The sequence below is a fragment of the Drosophila sulfurigaster genome, chromosome 3 (genome assembly GCF_023558435.1).
Source record: "Drosophila sulfurigaster albostrigata strain 15112-1811.04 chromosome 3, ASM2355843v2, whole genome shotgun sequence".
NCBI classification, from domain to species: domain Eukaryota; kingdom Metazoa; phylum Arthropoda; class Insecta; order Diptera; family Drosophilidae; genus Drosophila; species Drosophila sulfurigaster.
This window is the reverse complement of record NC_084883.1, coordinates 52,571,082-52,590,948: the sequence shown is the minus strand read 5'-3', so window position 1 is coordinate 52,590,948 and position 19,867 is coordinate 52,571,082. Positions and strand designations below refer to the sequence as shown.

General features: G+C 38.1%; 1 protein-coding gene across 2 annotated transcripts; it reads left to right on the top strand.

The window, feature by feature from the left end:
• Window positions 1-1,797: 1,797 nt before the first annotated feature.
• LOC133843561 (uncharacterized) lies at window positions 1,798-19,468 on the top strand. Of its 2 annotated transcripts, none has more exons than XM_062277171.1 (3): window positions 1,798-2,221; window positions 12,563-12,790; window positions 17,142-19,468. In XM_062277171.1, exons 2-3 carry the CDS (start codon window positions 12,725-12,727, stop codon window positions 18,936-18,938), a joined length of 1,863 nt encoding a protein of 620 aa, XP_062133155.1. In that variant the 5' UTR covers window positions 1,798-2,221; window positions 12,563-12,724; the 3' UTR covers window positions 18,939-19,468. The 2 variants fall into 2 exon arrangements, with proteins under 2 accessions (XP_062133155.1, XP_062133156.1); XM_062277172.1 differs by lacking the exon at window positions 1,798-2,221 and adding an exon at window positions 11,764-11,875.
• Window positions 19,469-19,867: the final 399 nt, after the last annotated feature.

The window sequence follows — 19,867 nt, the reverse complement described above, 5'->3', positions numbered from 1 at the left end:
TAAACACTTTTAAATAGGCATTATATTTTTCATATTTGTCCAAAATTAAACGGTAAAAATTATAGTATTTCAAATTTACTTGAAAATCATTTTTGTTACTTTCTTCTCACTTGCATTTGGTAAACAAAAGACTTAGGCGACAAACTTGAACCTTAAACACTTTTGAATAGGCATTACATTTTTCATATTTGTCCAAAATTAAACGTTAAAGATTACTAATATTTCAAATTTATTTGAAAATCATTTTTGCTACTTTCTTTCTTCTCACTTGCATTTGTTAAGCAAAAGACTTAGGCGACAAGCTTGCTAAATAGACAACCCTAAATAATGCATTTCAAACACTGTAAAATAAGCATTATCTTATTTATATTTCCACAAAATTAAACTATATACTTTGAGACTTTATTTCTTCACGCTTGAAGTTTTTAAACGAATGACTTAGGCGACAAACTTGCTAAAATCTCAATGCACTTTAAATACTTTTCAATAAGCATTAAATTTTCCATATTTCTCCAAAATTAAACGGTAAAGATTACTTTAATTTCAATTTTATTCGATAACTATTTTTGCTGCTTTCTTTCTTGTCACTTGCATATGATAAACAAAAGACTTAGGCGACGAACTCGCTAAAAAGTCGAAGTAAAACAATGGAAATCAAACACTTTTAAATAAGTATTAAGTTTTTCATATTTCTTCGAAATTAAACGGTAAAGATTACTATAATTTATTTAAAAATTGCATAAAATTCTCAAGTCAAAAGACTTAGGCGACAAACTTGCTAGCATGTCAAAGTAAGACAATGTCATATATTTTCGAAATTAAACAGTAAAAATTACTTTAATTTTAATTTTATTCGATAACCATTTTTGATGCTTTCTTTCTTCACACTTGCATCTGGTAAACAAAAGACTTAGGTGACAAACTTGCTAACAAGTCAACCCTAAACAATGCACTTCAAAAATAAAACTTAAATAAGCAATTAACTAATAATTTACGATTGTTTTTTGTTAAACAAAATGAAATCGATTTTGTTTAAACAATTTCTTAATGTTTATTTCTTTTATTGCTCTTAAGACAATGAAATAAAAAGTCTTTTGGCTAATAATTTATTTCCGCTAGATGTCAACAAAGGTCAAACGATTAAGGCGATAATTTAGGCGAGTTTCAACACAACTGTTTATTTCGATTGTAAACAATTTAAAGATGTGCTTATTATATCATTAACGATTGCATAACGTGCGGGCCATAATTTAATTTTCCAATGCATTGGCCAGAATAATAAGCGTGGCCTATTGGCAAGCCGAAAGACAAAAGCCGTTAGGAGTTGGCTGTTGGTTGTTGGCTGTTGGTGAATCAGCCGGATCCCTTTGTGAATAACAATCGAAATTAGGCAATCGCTACTCGACGTCATCAGTTACCTTGACACGACGCCGCAGTCGAAGTCGCAGTCGAAGTCGCTTGCCAAAAAGCAGAGAGAGAAGAAAAAAAAACAAAAGCCGAAAGCCCGCAGAAAGCGGCCTGAAATGAAAAGTTGAAAAGTTGCCACAACGGGTTCGGGTTTGGGTTTCGGGTTCGGTTCGCCAAAAAGAATAGCCGAAAATAGCATATTTTGCATTCAACAACGAATGCTCTCAGCAGACACTCACTCACTCACTCTCTCTCTCTCTTTCGCTCTCTGTCTCTCGGTTTCGTTGCTCTCTTGGCAACGGAGCGAAGCGACCGAACAAGCAACAAGAAAGGGGTCAAAACTTTCACGCGATATAAAATCTTGGTTAGCAATACGGCCGGGCCGCATTTTCATTTCAACTTTTGAGTGCGACGAGTCAGTGTCTGCTGCTGCTCTTGGCGTAGTTACATTCGAATCTCAATCTCTGAATCCGTTCAAACGGAGACCGACTCGTCCTCTGAACACTTTTTTGCAATCATATTCGCGTCTCGAGCATCGCATCGCGTCGTGTGTGCTTCATCAAATTCAATTTGAATACTACATATTTATTCTAGTGTGCAACACAAAAACACACGAGCAACTTTGCATTTGCTCTTGGAATCATTTTGTGCAACCAAATCGAACAGCATTCAGTTTCAGCCAAAGCTACGTGATCAACGCTCTACAATTTGCCGTCGTGCCATTCGCTCCCAGTCTATCAATCTCAATCTCAATCTCACTGAAACCAGTTCGATCAAGGGATTACAAAACGCTAGGGATTATCAATCACAGCAGGTAAGATCAACCAAAAGAAAGTAAAGAATGTGAAGAACAATTTATAAGGTTACAAAATATTGTGGAAATATTTTGAATGCTGTTCATTTTAAAGAACCGAATGAATGAACAATTTATAAAGTGTGGAAATTTGATGATAATTCTGAAGTTAAAGTCACAAAAAAAATCATTGTGCCTCCAATATTATTAACTAAAATATTACACACTTTCCTTGAGTTGTCACTTATTCTGATGTTTAAGCATTTACAGCATTTCGACATAATTATCTTTTTTTTCTGTATTTGTCCGAAAGAAATAAAATCACGAAGTCAATGACAAATTCAAAAAGAAGGTTTGAAATAGTTTGAACTTGAATTAACTTGTCAAAGAATCAATAGAATATATTTCAACATACATACTACAAAGAAAATATCGTTAACCAAAAACTTGAATCAATAGTCAACAGTAAAAAGAATAGAAGAGCTTAGCAAATACTTAAATTCTTAAAAATAATATAATACCAAAATAAATACTTAATAGTTGTCAGTAAAAAGAAGCTTTGCATTTGATTGAAATGCATTTAAAATTTTAGGTAAATTCTTCAAATTAATATAATACAAAAACATACCAATCTTCAATAAAAAACTTATTCTACTAATGTACCAAAAATATACCGAAAAATACTAATATATACCAAAGACTATGTTTGGTATATCGATATAGTACAACATTTTAAATATACCGATTCGTGTTTTTGTCATATAAACAAAAAGTTACCCGTCCATCCTCTCATTATAGTTTCATTTTAAATATTACGTAAATTCTTTAAATGAATATAATACATAAATATGAAAAATAAATAAAATATGAATATAAATATATTGAATGCCCGTAAGCGACCGATTTAAAAGAAGAGTTACACACAGTTAGTCACTCATTTATAAACCCACTCTATAGAGTATTCACACCCCACTCACTAGCGTGGCAAATGCCGCAAACTGGCCATAAAAAAAGACTAAATAGAAATAAAAAAAAGTATAGAAAAAGTAAAGCGCAGAGAAGAACTGAAGAAGCTCCATTTGCGCACAAAAGCGTTGCAACATTTTTGGCTAAGGAAAAGCAAAGTGTTTTCGGTTGATAGAGGCAAACTTCAACTGGCATATGATGGATGTATACAAGCATACATATGGTACATATATCATCTAACTACTACTGGTATTATAATGGTTGGAGTATATGTTTGTTTAAAGATTTGCCTATTATATTGAACGCGAGGCAGAAGAAAGCAGGAAAGCAGCAGACGCTTAACTTTCGTCGAGTGTTTTGATGTTGCTGCTGCTTTTTGGCTTTGGCGTGCACTACGCGGAAATTATTAATAACAAAAGAGCAGTACTTACCACACACACATACTACAAACACACACTAACACACTCAAGCAGCCGCTGAGGCGTGAAGCAGCGGCATTTGAGACTTTTTGTTCATTAGTTTAATTTGCATAAATCATTTTGGCTGCCACCCGCCGCCGCTTAGTTCCAAAAAAAAAACGTGGAACTGGAACTACAAGTGGAACTGGAACTGGAACTGGAACTGACATCAAAGCTGCAGTTGAAGCCGGCGCAGTCGCAATGTGTATGTGTGTGTGTGTGTGTGTTGTTCTCGTCGAATGTTTGGTGAAATTTCATCGCGTTTCGCGCGAATGAAAGTCTGAAATTGACTTGTGCCGCTTCTCAGTTGTTGCTGGTTGTTGTTGTTGGTTGTTGTTGGCGTGGTTTATGCGCTGGCCAAATAGCAAAACAAAGCTAGCATAACAGCATAAAGATGCAACTACTTCGAGAGTGTAGTTTTCCATACTCACATCGCACTCTCAGCTATGATATGTGTGTGTGTGTTTGATTAATCTTGCGAATTGCTTTGTTCAAAAACTGCTCCACTTTGTGTGGCGCACATGAAAACAATTTCGCTGCAACTACAACAATTCGTAGTTACTTTCGTAGCTGCTGCTTCTGCTGCACGCGTGCATCGAGCTGCCAGCCAGCCAAGTGGGTTGCGCATACGCAGCGTTGGCCCGCTCAGTAGTTGCTCTTGCTGCTGGCACTTGTCATCTGCCCAAACATAGCGCTTGGCAATACTTTTAATTGATTCCACAGACATACAAACACACACACACACACATTCGCTCACACACACTCTCACACACACGTTCGCTGGCTGGTGAAAGAAGCTGCGCCAGTTGCAGCAACGATATAATTACTGGTTTACTTGTCGCTGGCTGTTTGCTGCTTGCCTTGTTGCTGCCTTGCTGTTGCTGCTGCTGCTGCTGCATTGGCGACAATTTTAAATTAACGGCAATTGTCTTTGCCGCCTGCTGCAACATATTTTTCACAATCAAATGGAGAAAAACTTTCATTGCAGTCGGAGCAACTGGCAGAAAAACATCTTCAGTTCATGAGACGCTGCTTAGAATGCTTTTTATACCCGATACCCATTGGATAAAGGGGATATAAAAACATTGTGCCTGCTTTGGATGACAATCTGGTATATTTCAAATATAGTACTATATTGATCTACCAAATTTGATATATATTTTGGTATATTTGACCTCTATAGTATATTTCGAATATAGTAATATATCGATATATCAAATTTAGCCTTTCAGGTATATTTTAACCTCGAATGTAATCTATATACCAAATGTTGCCTTCGGTATATTTTAGTATTTTTGATATATAGTTTGGTATACTTAACTTCTATGGTAGAATCCGAATGTAGTACCAAATGCATCGTTTAGTATATTTGCGGTATATTTTTGGTATATTTGTAGAATTTGTTTTATGGGAAAATGGATAGTGGGCGACCTCTATGGTATATTTTGAATATAGTAATATATCGATATACCAAATGCAGTGCTTGGTATATTTTAGTATTTTTGCTATATATTTTGGTATACTTAACCTCTATGGTACAATCCGAATGTAGTACAATATCGAAATACCAAATGTATCGTTTAGTATATTTTAGTATATTTGCGGTATATTTTTTGGTACATTTGTAGAATATTTTTTATGGGAAAATGGATTGCGGGTGACCTGTATGGTATATTTTTAATATACTAATATATCGATATACCAAATACAGTGCTTGGTATATTTTAGTATTTTTGCGGTATATTTGCAATATATTCGTATAATATAGTTTTATGTGTAAATGAGTAGCTGGAATTTTTTAGTATTTTTCGGTATATTTTTGGTACATTTATAGAATATGGGAAAATGTAAATCGGGTATCTCACAGTCGAGCACACTCGACTATAGCTTTCTTACTTGCTTCGCATTCCTTTGGCGAGCAACAATTACGCGGCAAATCTAGCAGAGAAAGGAGATAGAGATAAAGGGAATAATATGTGTATTATACAATTCGTAATTACAAAGCGAATAATAAACCATAATTATTGTAATGGAAAAATGGTGTAGAAAACTTGCACGTTGTGTTGAATTGATTTCAATCAGGTGCATTGATTCGTTCTCTAATCAGTTCAATTGACACCACAAAAACTCATTTGCACCCGCCAGCTGCTGTTGAATTTGTTGGATTTAAGTAAAGAAAATAAATGTGGAAAATCATGCAAATCAATTGGGCTGCTTTTGATTGCAAAGCGAGAGTCGAATATGAATGTGAGTGTATAAGTGTGTGAGTGCATCCACTTGCAACTGCGGCAACTGTGGCAGCCGCTGACAGCAATTGTAAAGAAATGAAAACCACTTTCTTTGCATGCATGCCACAAAATACGCCAACACCACAGCGAGGCAGAAACTCTGAGCAACTGTGTGCAACCCAAGTCAAGCCAAGCAAATTGCATGCGTCGTTTTTTTTGTGGCAAGCAACGAGGCAGGCAAGCGGAACACGGCGGCGTCGGCGTCGCCAGCGTCGCCAAGAAATTGGGTCACTAATTATTTCAGAGCAAAATGCAACCGGCCCCCAGTTGGCAACGTTGCAACGTCGAAGACGGCTAACGATGCGTTGCGAGGCCAACATCGAGGATCTGCCGAAAAGCCAGTTGAAGTTGTCTCTGCTATTCACTTCTCTCTCTCTCTCTCTGTTCGCTTTCTTCGTCTTTCTTCTTTCATATCCGCTGCACATGGGCAGAAAGTGCAAGCCCTTGAGTTTTTACTTTCATTGGGCCAGAGAGTGGGAAAGAGAGAGAGGAGAGACAGAGAGAAAGAGAGGGAAACCGGTTCTGCAATGCTGCATGGTCATGTCCAAGTGCAAGTTCCAAGTTCCAAGTGACCAGATCCAAATGCATTTGTGGCCATGTCATGACTCGCTTGCAATTGGACGCTTTGGCGAATTTCGCTTCGTCTCGATTCGTTTCGTTTACCGTTAAAAGAAATGGAAAGTAAATGGCTTCAACAACAATAGCAACAGCAAACGAGGGGAGTTTTAGCCAAAGGAAAACTCTGAGCGGGGTTGCTTGTAAATTATGTTAATTGTCTCGTTTCTGTTGGGGTGTTCAACAACAACAACAACAACAATAACGTCAACAACAATTGCAATTGTTGGCCAACATTAGCGGTTGTTTAACTCTTGTTGCTTATCGTCGCTTTGATCCTGACTAACGGCACTTTTTTGCTTTTTTTTTGTTTTTTTGTCAGCCGCTTTGGCATTTTGAGCGGCATCTTCGAAACGAGTTTTTTCCCCCGCTGCTTTTTTTCGCTCTTTTTGTCTCCTATTGTCAGAGTTGACAGACGCCGAACGAGGAGAAATCTAATGGACCAAGAAAGTGATTAGCTGCCAATTTAGCTTGTAACATGTTTAATAATATGTTGAGCATTGCCATTGAGTACTTTAAAGGCAATAAAAGGGAATTAGTTGAGGTTAGACAACATTTAAAGCTCTGCTTAGCACACATATTGAACATTTGGTTAGAGTTATTTGCAAGTAAATACTTTTTGAAATTCCTAATAAACTTTTCAGTATATCAAATTACAATAGAATTTTAAATTAAACACATTTTATTTTCCCCCAACATATTTAACATTTGGTGAATATTAAACACAAATTCTAATAGTAGTAAACTGAGAAAGCTTCAGAACTATTTACCTCAAAAATTGCAGACAATTTACAGTATATGTAGTATATTTTACAGTATATAACCGAAAAGAAATAGTATCTACCTATGTTTCAATAAGATCAAAAGATAGAATATTTTTGATACTATATACAATACTATATATATACTATAATGAAAAGAAATATAATCTGTCAATGTCACAATAAGTTCAATATTCAAAGTTATAAGTTGACATATCCATATATGAAATGGTTTTTAGATAAAAAGCAGCTAAAATAAACAAACAATAAAAATAATAAAATTATATATTCAAAACAGGCAAAGTTTTGAGTTCAGCTGACTAGTGTAGGAATAAAGCAAAAATTTGTGTTTTGTCGATATGTTCATTTTATTAATATTATGGTTAAAGAAAAGATTACAAATAAATTTATAGCTTAGCGTAAATTTATTAGCGGTAGCTGTTGAATAGAATATTACAATTTGGCTGATACTCCAAATATATTTATTATGCCTTTAAAATAAAAATAACATATTAAATCATTTACATTTTTTTTATATTTCTAAACTGCAAAAAAAGTAATTAATAATCTATCTGCTTATTAGGTTTTAGTATGGATTGCATTACTAGACCTTAGAGAGCTGTTTTTAGCCTACAACTGAAAGTGAATAATAATATAATATAAATGTCTCTACAAAGTTATAGCTGCAATGACCACAAACTTCAGATCTCTGCTTAATTTTATGAAGTTTTAAAATAAATGTAAGTTAGGTTGAACAACAAATACCTCAGTGAGCACTAATACCTATATATAGCTACCTATTGAAAGCATAGTTAAGTTAAGTATACGCCCAGATGCCCGCCCAACTTGATGCTCCATTTAACACACACACAGACACACACTTAGACTTATGCCCACAGGTGGCATATCAGCTAGACTCATAGATCGTTGCAGGCGAACGTCAATTTTCACTTTCCCTAACTGCGATAAATGCGTTATCATGTCGTTGTCGTCGTTGTTGTTGCTGTTGAGCTACGCATATGCGAAAATTTTCACGAAAAATAAGTGAATGGAATGCCGCTGCTGTTGCTGTTGTTGGTGTTGCTGTGTCCGCCAGGCGCCGTTGCATGCAACAATTTACTTTCATTTGTGGCGCAGACATTGTGGGCCTGCGGGCGCCTTATCACTTTTTTAATTGTCGCCAACTGTCGCGACTGCGACTCAAGTTGAGTCAAGTCTGCCGGCGCCCAGCTGAAAAACGCTAGCTTAAAAACTGGAGCATAGAAAACTAATTGTTTTTGCTCTATTTTACATAAGCGGGCGCCTTGCAAGTTTGTTGCCTAAGTCTTTTGTTTTGTTTCTAGCAAATCCAGCAAATGCATTTACCACATTTTTGAGCGCACATAAAATGTGAGAAGCAAAACAATTACAACAAACTTTCCAGCCAATTTAGTTACATAAATAATTTTTGGCAAAATTGCCAAAAATTTCCAATGCAATTTGGAGTTGTTGTTGTTGATTTTTATGAGTTTGCTTAAAGCGCATAAATTGCTAATCTTATGGCTGGTTTAAAACGTGGTCAGGTTAAGAGTCAAATTAGAGGCACATAAAACGAAATCGAAACTGGCGCAGCTAAGATGAGAAATACCTTTGTGGAAGAAGCAACAACAACAACAAAAAGAAAAACACGTTTAAAGAGCTCTCTTCAAAAAACACAAATTGTCTGTCAGCTGCCGAAAAAAAAAGTTACTTAATAACTATAAAGAAAACAGAAGAGAAGCCGAGAAGTGAACTGAGGCACATACCACACAAAAACGAAATGAAACGTAAATTGCCCCTTCACTGTCAGCCAACAAAAACAACAACAGTAACAGCAACAACAAATACTTTGTGGTTAACATTTATTTTTATTTCGCGCGTTTTGCTGTTTGCTTTTCTTTGGCGTTAACAATTTCACTTTCACAGCATCCAGCGAAGTCAGATAGATAGAGATATATATCTATAAAGAGTCGTTGTCTTGCTGTCCAAGTGGAGACATGTCTTTGCAGTTAATTACGCACGGGGGCTTCAATTTCTATGCCACAATGGCAAATAATATCGATCATTCACAGCTTGCTGCTGTTGCTGTTGCTATTGCTGTGGCTGCAGCACCGTTACATTTTCAAGGCGTTATTAAAAGCACAGCCACATCACAGCACAGCCACAAGTTAGTGAAACTTTTACCCACCAATCAACTGCGACAGCAATCGAAGTGCTGTTGCTGTGGCTGCTGTTGTAAACAAAAACATTCCAATGGCATCAACAACAACATCAACATCGAGTTCTGTTTTGTTTAACAAAACTTGATGCGTGCCCATTGTTTGCTCAGTTTAAGGTTTGTCTTTGGACTTTTTGGGGTTTTAGGTTTCGGGTTTCAATTTCTCACTCTCTCGCATCTGTGTCATACGCAAAAATTTGTCTATCTTTTGGCGTGCTCAATTAAGCAAAATGTACAAGCAACATTCGGCCGGACATTTGTGTTTGCTTTATGTTTTTTGTTGGTGGGGGGATTTGTGAAAGCGTTCAATTAAATTAATGGAACTAAGCAAGCAGCTGCCAACGAAATAAACTTAACGCATATTTTAGCTTTAATTGACAAGGCGACGACAGAGATTTGCAACAGACTCGAATTCAATTCCAAGGAACTTTACGTGCTCTGCAAATATGCAATTTAAGTTTTCGCGCTTGGTGCGTGGTTCAAATCAATATCCGGCTCATCTGATGCCAAATTGTCGGTCATCAGTGGCCAAGTAAATTATCAAGAATTAGAACAAATCGAGTGCTAAAGTGCAGTGCTTGGCTCTGTGCTCCATGCTTTGTGCTGCTGACAGTGGTTCACCTAGTTTCCAATGAGGAGACAGTTGTTGAAGCAGCAGCAATTGAAGTCGGAGTCGCAGTTGGAGTCGCATCGATTGTCATTTCAATCAATGGACAGCAGAAAGCAAACAAACAACACAACAGCAGCAACTTTTCATTGCATTTTCACTTGTTTGTTTGCATCGCAGCATCGTTGACTGTGACAGTTGCATTGCACCCTTGTTCTCAAGCTAATTAGTCAGGAAGCTGATGTGTTGACTGAAAACAAAAGTTGCAAGTTCGCAGCTGCAGTCTTTTGTTTTGTTAGCTTGGATAGCGATAGCGATAACGATATGTAGAAATGTCAGTAAACAGTAATTTGATTGTGTTAATTATAAAAAAAAGAAAACAAAAGGCAACGGCAGCTTCAGCTTCAGCTTCAGCTTTGCCCTTATATGAGACAGAGACAGAGATGAAAGACGAAAGCTCGCTGGGAGTGAGCGCGCGCTTGGCAACTTTCACTTGCCAGCAACAATAACAAGACAGCACAGCAGTTACACATAACAACACAATCACAGTACACAAATATTGAGGTGGTCTTAGCTGCAAAGTGGGTGTAATGAACCTGTCGCAGCTTATGCAAAAAAACAAACCAAAACGAAACTTGACCAAATTTTGTAGCTCTTTAGTTCATTGGGTCTAGGATAGTGTGTGTGCAGTTCGTTGTGCTTAATGTGCAGCTTAGATAAGTCATCTGAGCAGCAATTAGCTAAAAACAAAAATAGTATACGAAAAATTTCGCTTGGTTGCTAATTGCCAAGTTTGTGCCTTAAGTCTTTCGTATGCAAATGGGAGACAATTTGTTGTTGGGTGAAAATTACTTGACTCTAGTAGTAGGAAGAAAGTGAAGCACAAGCACAAGCCACAAAGCACCGTTAAATGAGCAGCCCACAATACACTAACACACACACACACACACACACACACACACAGACACAGACAATGAGTAGCCACATTCATTGAGGTTCTTTTTGGGAGCATTGCGTAACGAGTCGCTTGTGGTTAGGGTCAATTCACAACCACAGCAGCAACAACAACAACAGCAACTTCGACGGCGACTGCGACGTCGCAGCGTTCGTTACTGTTTCAGTGGGTTAATGGTACACTTGCTCAATGCTGTCGCTGTCTCTGCTGCTGCTTCTGCTGCTCAACGTTGAGGCTCAACTTCGAAGCCGGTTTGCGCGCTCGACGCGTCGATTTATGGCCAAGGCTTGTTAAAAACCCATTTACATGGGCTGTGCTTTGGTCGGTGCAATATGCTTTGGCTGCTGCTGCTGCCATCTGTAAAAGTAAAATTGACATAGCTAGTACAACATTCACCCAGCCAGCCAAAAATATATAAAAGTTTACAACAAAAATCAAAGAAACAAGAGAAAAAACAACAACAGCAACAAACAACAAAAACAACTCAACAGTCAGTCAAGTGAAATGCGACGCAGACGCCGTTTACTTTTTTTTCTTTCTTTCTTTCTCTTACTCATTCTTCTCTCTCGCTCTCTGTGCACCAAAAGCGGCAGCCGGCGCAGTCAACTGAGCTGAAGCTGAAGCTGTGTGAAAGCTGCGTCTCAGTTCAGTTCAGTTCAGTCTTGAACGGTTGGCAGACGAAGACGCAGGCGCAGCACGGTCTTAAAAGTTTTCAAGAAATCCGAGTGATCCACGTGAAATGTTCAACGCATGTTAACGCTATGTTAATGTTAACAGCGAGGCTGTAAAGTAAGCTGCTCAAGCAAACGGCAAATACAACTGTGAATACTACACACACACATACGAGAAAAAATACCACTACATATGCAACGAGATATACAAATACAAATACAATTTAATGGGGCCCATAAAGTGCGGCCAGCCACTGTGAAGAAAACTTGCGACTTGCGTTGGCGTTTAGCTGTTGTTGTTGTTGCTGCTGCTGAGTGCAGCTCCTCGTTCGTTGTGTTGTACTGTTATAGTGAAAATAGAAAGTGGTTCCTGTTTGCTGCGCGCGGCTTTTCATTTACTTTACATAAAATGCAGTTTCGGTGTCTCTGACAACAACAACAAAAATCAAGTGTTTGTGTGTGCGAGTGTTGCTCAAGTTATGAGCATTAAACCTTTTAAAGACAGTCATTAATTTGTGTGTATTTTAGTGGCAACAAGACAATAATAAAATACAATTAGCAGGCCAATAAATAGTTAACAATTTGATTATATAATTATGCATTTTAGCAAAATGTGTTGGAGAAATTGCATTAACTCTTCTTCTCTGTGACCTTAACATTATGGGATAACATTATGTCACAGCTGTTAAATGGACAATGTTAATACTAAATATGTTCAATACTCAATATATTTTCATGCAAAACTCTGTAGTGAATTGTGTTGCATTGTTTACCCTTGTTCCCCTTTCTTTTCTGCTGCTTACAGATAGAAGTGGAAGAGACAGACCAAAAAGATCAACAAACCTGAGAAGAAAGCGGCAAGAAGAAGAAGAAGAAGAACAGCACAAATCCAAAAACTATTTTTACTTGCAACACACAAAAGACGCGGCTATATAATCGAGCAGATTTATATAGCATCGGCGCTAAAATGGGACATCTTACACGACACAGTTGCCTCTTGGCCCTCGCATTGTGCCTGGTCTTCAACACACAGGTAAGACAGAGAGAGAGAGAGAGAGAGAGAGATAGATCAATACAAAGAAGAAAGTGTTTGTGAATTTTTTACAACCTCCAAAATGCAGATTGATCTATTCGATAGCCAATCAATATATGTGTGTGATTTCATTTCAATTAGGAAACACAGTTAGAGCGAAGCCGCATTTTGTGGCCCACTTCGGATCGAGTCGAGTTCATTTCTTATGCAAACCAAACTGATCTAGCGGATCCATCTGTCTGTTCACTTTCGACGCGACACACTACCGTTTTATCAATATCAATTCGAATGCAAATCAATGCGATTGTCCATTGTGTGGCATATTGATGGCGCTCAATCTCAAAACAACTTCATCCACGATGAGCTGTAATGCTAGCGGTACAACTGAGATCGATCTACGCACTAGGCAAAAAGCAAAAAAGAACAACAAAAAAATGCTAAAGAAGTGCAGCAATAAGTGAGACAGATCAGTTGCAACTTGCAACAGTTGCTCTGGCAGCAGCAACAACAACAACAACAATTTTAAACGGCACTTTGCTAATCAATGTAATTAGCAGCAGCTAAAGCCAAGAGAGCGATAGAAAGAGAGAGAGTTAACAGGATTAGCCAGTGCTTAACAGTGTAGATTAACATGATCTGCTTAACAGTGCTTGCTTTTAGTTTCTTACTGTTAACTGCTTAACAGAGGTTGCTCTATGCTACTTAACAGTGTTCGAGGTCGTCAATCAATGCTAACTTTGAACTGCTTAATGCTATTAAATACTTAACAGTGCTTGCTTTGTGCTGGCTGCTTAACAGTGCTCGAGGAGAAAAGGAGAAATGAGCTGACATTTAACTGCCTAACAGTGTTTGCTTTTAGTTGATTTCTAATGATAGCAGCTTAACAGTGTTTGCTTCTTGTTAGTTGCTTGTTCGAGGATAAGTGTGCTAAATTCTAACTAAACAAAGCCGTTAAGCAGTGTTTTCTTTTAGTCGTTTTGTGTTTGCTATTAATTGCTGAAAGTGTTTAAGATGATCCATCAAAAATATAAATAAGTTTACTTTTTAACTGCTTAACAGTGCCTAATTTTTAGTCGATTAACAGCGTACGCTGGTAAATGCTTAACAGTGTTTTCTTTGTATGTGCTGCTTAACAGTGTTTAAGGTTGCTAATAAAAAAGGTTGCATACATATCTTAAGTCAATTAACAGAGCTTAAGATCAGCAATCAAATGTAGTAGCTACTTAGCTACTTGTTGAGGTCATCAATCAAAATATAATTGTTTTTACTTTTGACTGTTTAACAGAACAGCTTAACAGTGTTTCTTTTAGTTAATTAACAGCATTTAAGATCGTAAATCAAAAATATTAGTAGAAAAACTTAACAGTGTTTCATTTAGTTAATTAACAGCATTTAAGATCATCAATCAAAAGTAGTGGTTGCTTAACAGTGTTTGAGGTCTTCAATCGAAAGTTTGAATATGTTAAGTTTTTACTGCTTAACAAAGTATCTTAGCAGTGTTTTTTTGTTTTAGTTGATTTACAACATTGCTGTTAACTTCTTAACATTTATTGCTCTTACTTCATTAACAGCTTGTAAGGATGTCATTCAAACAGCAACATGCTAACTCTTAAGCACTTAAACTGTTAACTGCTCAACAGCGTTTATTTATCATGTCGTCAATCAAAAGAAGTAGCTGCTTTAACAGTGTTTAGGGTCATCAATCAAAAGTAGAAATACGTAAACTTTTTTGTTAGATTTGTATTGCATTTTATTAGTTGTTGTTTTGTTGGACGCGCTTTCGTTTGAAATGCATGGCTAAAATGAAAATGTATTACTTTTCCATATGCACACACATATGCGAATATGTAAATCAATGCAAGCTGCTGATTTATGCGGCCATTTAAGCGGCATCAATCACACTGAGAGCTCGACCACAACGAGTATCTCTGCTAAGCGAGAGATGCAATCGCGTCACGGAAAACTCTAGCTAACTGGTTGTAGCTTCTGCTGCTGTTGGTGTTGCTGTTGCTGTTGCAGCTGCAACTGCGTGTCTACGGCTCTCGTATTGGGGCAGCGAAATTGCAGTTATGCTCTGATTTGTACCAGTTTTGACTTTCTTGTTTATGGCGCATTAATACATCGAGATTGCTATATTATTCATTTATCGCTAGTTCTCTCTCTTAGCGCCGAGTGAAATGCCAGACCAGACACCAAGTGGAAAAACTGCAATCCACACTCTACACTCCGCACACAAAACGAAAATCAATCCAATTGACTTTGCTTCAGAATATATAACACACATTTTTAACACATTGGTTTCAGTGTCTCTTCTTTTGATTCGGGGATTTCGTTTTGGTCATTTCACTTTCAAAACCAACTCACGACATTTTTCATCTGTGCTGGACGACAAAAGGTTCAAAGAGAAGAAAAACACAGAAGAAGACAACAACAAAAAATCTACAACGTCATCGGCATGTCATGTGCTTTGGCTTTTGTAACTTTCGATTTTCGTTTTGGGTTTTACCTTCGCGTTGTCTTCTCGAGACGAGATTCAAGCTCACAGCTCAGAGCTCAGAGGCAGCGTTACATCCGCTTCCCGTGCACAGCCGAAAAAAGCCATCAAATTATGAGCCAAATGTGAAACGGGAGTGGAGGAAAAAAAAAAGGAAAAAAGAAAGTGAGCCCGCTTGATGACAGCGGGAATTATCGAGGCGGGGGGGCCCTTAGCTTGTTTCTTGTTGCTTGTTGTGTCTTATGCAATAAGCCCTGCCTTGCCTCTTTTTTTTATTATTGTGCTTCGCTCTGGCTGCGATTTAATTTCAAAATAAATAAGCTGAGCTTAGCAATTTTCAACGCTCCGGCACGCTTCTGTTGAAAGCCCCCAAAACAGTCCAAACATTTTGACTCGAATTACATAACTCCAATTAAATGACAAAATATACTATAGTATATACCATATATACTAAGTGGTATAAGCAGGCAACGAAGCGTTCGTTGGCACAACTTTTCCGCAATCCCAAAGTTAAAACAACATTTTGCAGATGTTGATAGAGCAATAATCGCTGAAGTAACAGTTGAGTTTTCGAAATTGCTTTTACAACCAACTAGTCCAACAAATTGCAAATGCCAGCTGAAGCTAAAGCACTCATCTCTTAAGTGACACTTTAATTTTGAAATCATATCTGCTGCAATTATTCAAAACAACACAATAAATATTTGTGAGAGATGTCAGAGCTGCTTTATCTCAAGTGACAACTTAATTGTTTTTTGGGTAATATCAGTGGCAACAACATTTTTGAAATTATTTATGCTGGAAAAGTAGGGCAGAAATTTCATATGATTGGAAGTCAAATGATAGATTGTTGATGAAATTGTATAAGAAGAAATTTTTATAAGGAGTTTCATAGCTTTTGTATTTTATAAGGTTAATAGATACTGTAGATTAATATAATATATTGAAACATCTTTCTTTGAAAATTATATTTCTACATTTTTTTTTAAGGTTTAAGGACTATACTAGAAGATATTTCTTTGAAAGTTGTTCTTTTGTAGTTTTAAAAAACTGGCTGAAGAATTAGTAGATATTTCATATCAATATATTTTACATAAGACAGATAAAATGGATGAGTAATAACGTAAACCTAATATGAATGAAAGATCGACTATGAGTGCGGTATTAATTTTAAAATATACCAAATTAATATACTACAAAAATACTATACTATATTTGGAATTTTTATATAGTACCACATTCAAAATATACTATAGAGGGCCAAATATACCAGATTGTCAGACAAAACAACTAAAATTAATATACCTCAAAAATACTAAAATATAATTAATGCTATATTTGGTGTATTGATATAGCACTACATTGAAAACATACCATCGACTACTAAAATATACAAGATTGTCAGTCAACGCAACTAAGGCCAGACTTAAGCAAATATTAGATACCAAAACTTGGTATATTGATATAGTATTATATTCTAAATATACCATAGAGTACTAAAATATACCAGATTTCCAGCCAAAGCAACGAAGACCATGTATAACATAATCAGATATTAGATACCAATATAAGTAGTATATGATCATATGAAAGACAAGTTATACCATATCTTAAAGGTCAATTCCTTGAAAAAATTTGTGTTTTACAGATCTTTTATATACTATTAAAAGGTTGACCACGATTAAGGGTTCAGATACAAATTAAGTAACCGGTGTTCAACATTTGACAGCTATTCGATAGTTTACTTAATAATTTAACATAGCCACTTCATAATTTCCTGACTTAACGTTATAGTAGAATAGGGAGTCTTAATTCAAGTGTTGATTAAACCTAAAAACCACTTTCATCTTCTTACAGCATCTGGCGGTGCATGGCGATGCGTCACACATTGAATCGGCAGCGTTGCCGCTGGAACACAGAGCTGGCTACGGACCACCGGCGCCCTCACCCATCTACGGAGCACCACAGGGACCACTGAGCACTGGGGCAACCAACGATCTGTCCGAGGAGGCCTGGCCACTGGCGAGCACCAACGACAGTCCACAGATCAAGCATCTGCAGGTGCAGTGTGAGAAGACGCACATGCGGGTGAACATTGAGTTCGATCGTCCCTTCTACGGCATGATCTTCTCGAAGGGTTTCTACAGTGAATCGCATTGTGTGCACATGCAACCGGGTACCGGACATCTGAGCGCAACCTTTGAGATCTTCCTGAACAGTTGCGGCATGAGCAGCTCGGCTAATCATAATGCTGCCGGCTATGGAGCGCCAACGCCCTCGGGCAGCTATGTGGAGAACACGATCATCATTCAATACGATCCCTATGTGCAGGAGGTGTGGGATCAGGCACGCAAACTCCGCTGCACCTGGTACGATTTCTACGAGAAGGCTGTGACCTTCAGACCCTTCCAGGTGGACATGTTGCACGCTGTTACCGCCAACTTCTTGGGCGACAATCTGCAGTGCTGGATGCAAATCCAGGTGGGCAAGGGACCTTGGGCCTCCGAGGTGTCGGGCATTGTGAAGATCGGACAGACGATGACGATGGTGTTGGCAATCAAGGATGATGAGAACAAGTTCGATATGTTGGTGCGCAACTGCGTCGCTCACGACGGCAAACGGGCTCCCATTCAGCTGGTCGATCAGAACGGTTGCGTTGTGCGTCCCAAGATCATGAGCAAATTCCAGAAGATCAAGAACTTTGGCCCCTCCGCTTCTGTTGTGAGCTTCGCGTACTTCCAGGCCTTCAAGTTCCCCGACTCGATGAACGTGCACTTCCAGTGTGTGATCCAAGTGTGCCGCTACAACTGCCCCGAACCCAAGTGCGGACCTGGCTTGCCAGGCGGTGAATACGGACTTCCTCAGCTCGGCGGCAACGGACTCTCCGAGGAGTATGGACCACCAGAGGCCTATGAACGCAACGACTTTGCCTTGGGAGGTTTGCCACCAGCAGCTTATCCCGATCCACGTCACCCAGCAGCGGATGCCAGCGGTGCTTACTCCGAGAATCAACCCGATGTGGTGCCCTCGCCTCAGGCACAAACCTCAGCGGTGACCACAGCCGAGTCAGCAGCGGGCAGCGGACCAGCCAGCTCACAGGCGCCTCAACAGCAGCAGCAGCAGGCACAGCAGCAATCGCAACAGCAGCAGCAGGGCAACAGCAATGAGCTAGGTATGCCACCACCACCACTGCCTGGCCAGCCCGGACAGTACAGCACTGTGAAGCGCAAGGATGATCTGAGTGCTGGCGGCAATCTCGTTTCGCTGGGCGGACGTCCTCGCTCCGTTGAGGGTTTGGATGATTTGCGTGGCGTGCGCAGGCGTCGTGATACCATGGAGATTGTGGTGAAGCCACGCATCTACAAGAGGAATGCCCAGGAGATGACCGATGTGAACACGAGTCGCATCATTCAGGTGGTTGCACCGGGTGACGTGAACTTCGCCCTCAACAGCAATGCCAGCAATGAGACCGTTGTCATACAATCGGCGCGTTCAGCGGATGCGGAAACCATTTGCATGTCGGTGCCCAGCTTCGTGGGTGGCCTCGTGATGCTGCTGCTCGTCTTGGCCGTGGCCTCTCTAGTCGCCGCCTTCCTCTTTGTGCGCGTCCGTCACTTTGATCGCAAGGGTGCGGGCATGGCCTATGTCAACTAAACATCCTCACCTTACCTCTAACTCATCCATTAGGTATCATTATTGCACCATCAGAAAACCAAATCAGTTTTATGTGCATCATCATCTCTATCTCTATCGCTTTTTGCTCCCTCTATTTATTTATTCTTTTGGTTATTTATTCTCACTCTTCTATTAACTTTCATCATCAATCAATTCCAAGGTCGCCTTATCTTATCACAATTATTTAGGTTTAATCGGTCAAGCGAAAAAGCAAAAAAAAGAAAGAATATGAAACGAATTCAACGAAACTGTGACGTCATTTCTCTCATTGTCAGATTTGTTAAGTTTCAGTTATATACATTAATATATGCTATCGAAATTACGCGTAGAAACAACAAAAGAAAACAAAAACATGTTATCATAAAAGGCACAGCGGCATTAATGGAAAAGCTGAAAATCGTTTACAATAAGTTAATATAGCAGATGTATATATTAAATTATTTATTTATTACTTTATCTGATAGCTGCGAAATAATAAAAAGTTTACTTTTATTACAAAAATAAACAAACTTATCGTATTTCTTGCGTTGGGTTGGTTGAATTATCGTATTTCTAACGTTGGGTCTTTTTACGATATTAACAGAATTGATAAATGAAGCTTTTACTATTTATACTGAATACGAGTACTTATTGAAGGTTAAGATAATAGAATAAAGAAATAAATTGTATATTCAGTAAATATAAAAGGCGTCTTATCGTTTTCAATTGTCAGGCAGACTTTACGATATAAACATGGTATTTCTTTAAATAACTAAATAAATGACATATTCAATGTATGTAGTTACTGTTATGTATTTATCTACCAAACCAAAATCGATCTTATAACAACTGCGTTATAGTTTCTTAGTAATCGCTTACGATATTCGTCAATTTGATACGCGAAACTTTTACTATGTTTGCAATGATAA

What these genes read in the sequence shown, in the direction of transcription:
- LOC133843561 (XM_062277171.1), top strand. Translation starts at nt 12,725, where the DNA reads ATGGGACATCTTACACGACACAGTTGCCTCTTGGCCCTCGCATTGTGC. An exon ending in GCCTGGTCTTCAACACACAG is followed by an intron (nt 12,791 to 17,141) that starts GTAAGACAGAGA and finishes ATCTTCTTACAG; the next exon opens with CATCTGGCGGTGCATGGCGA.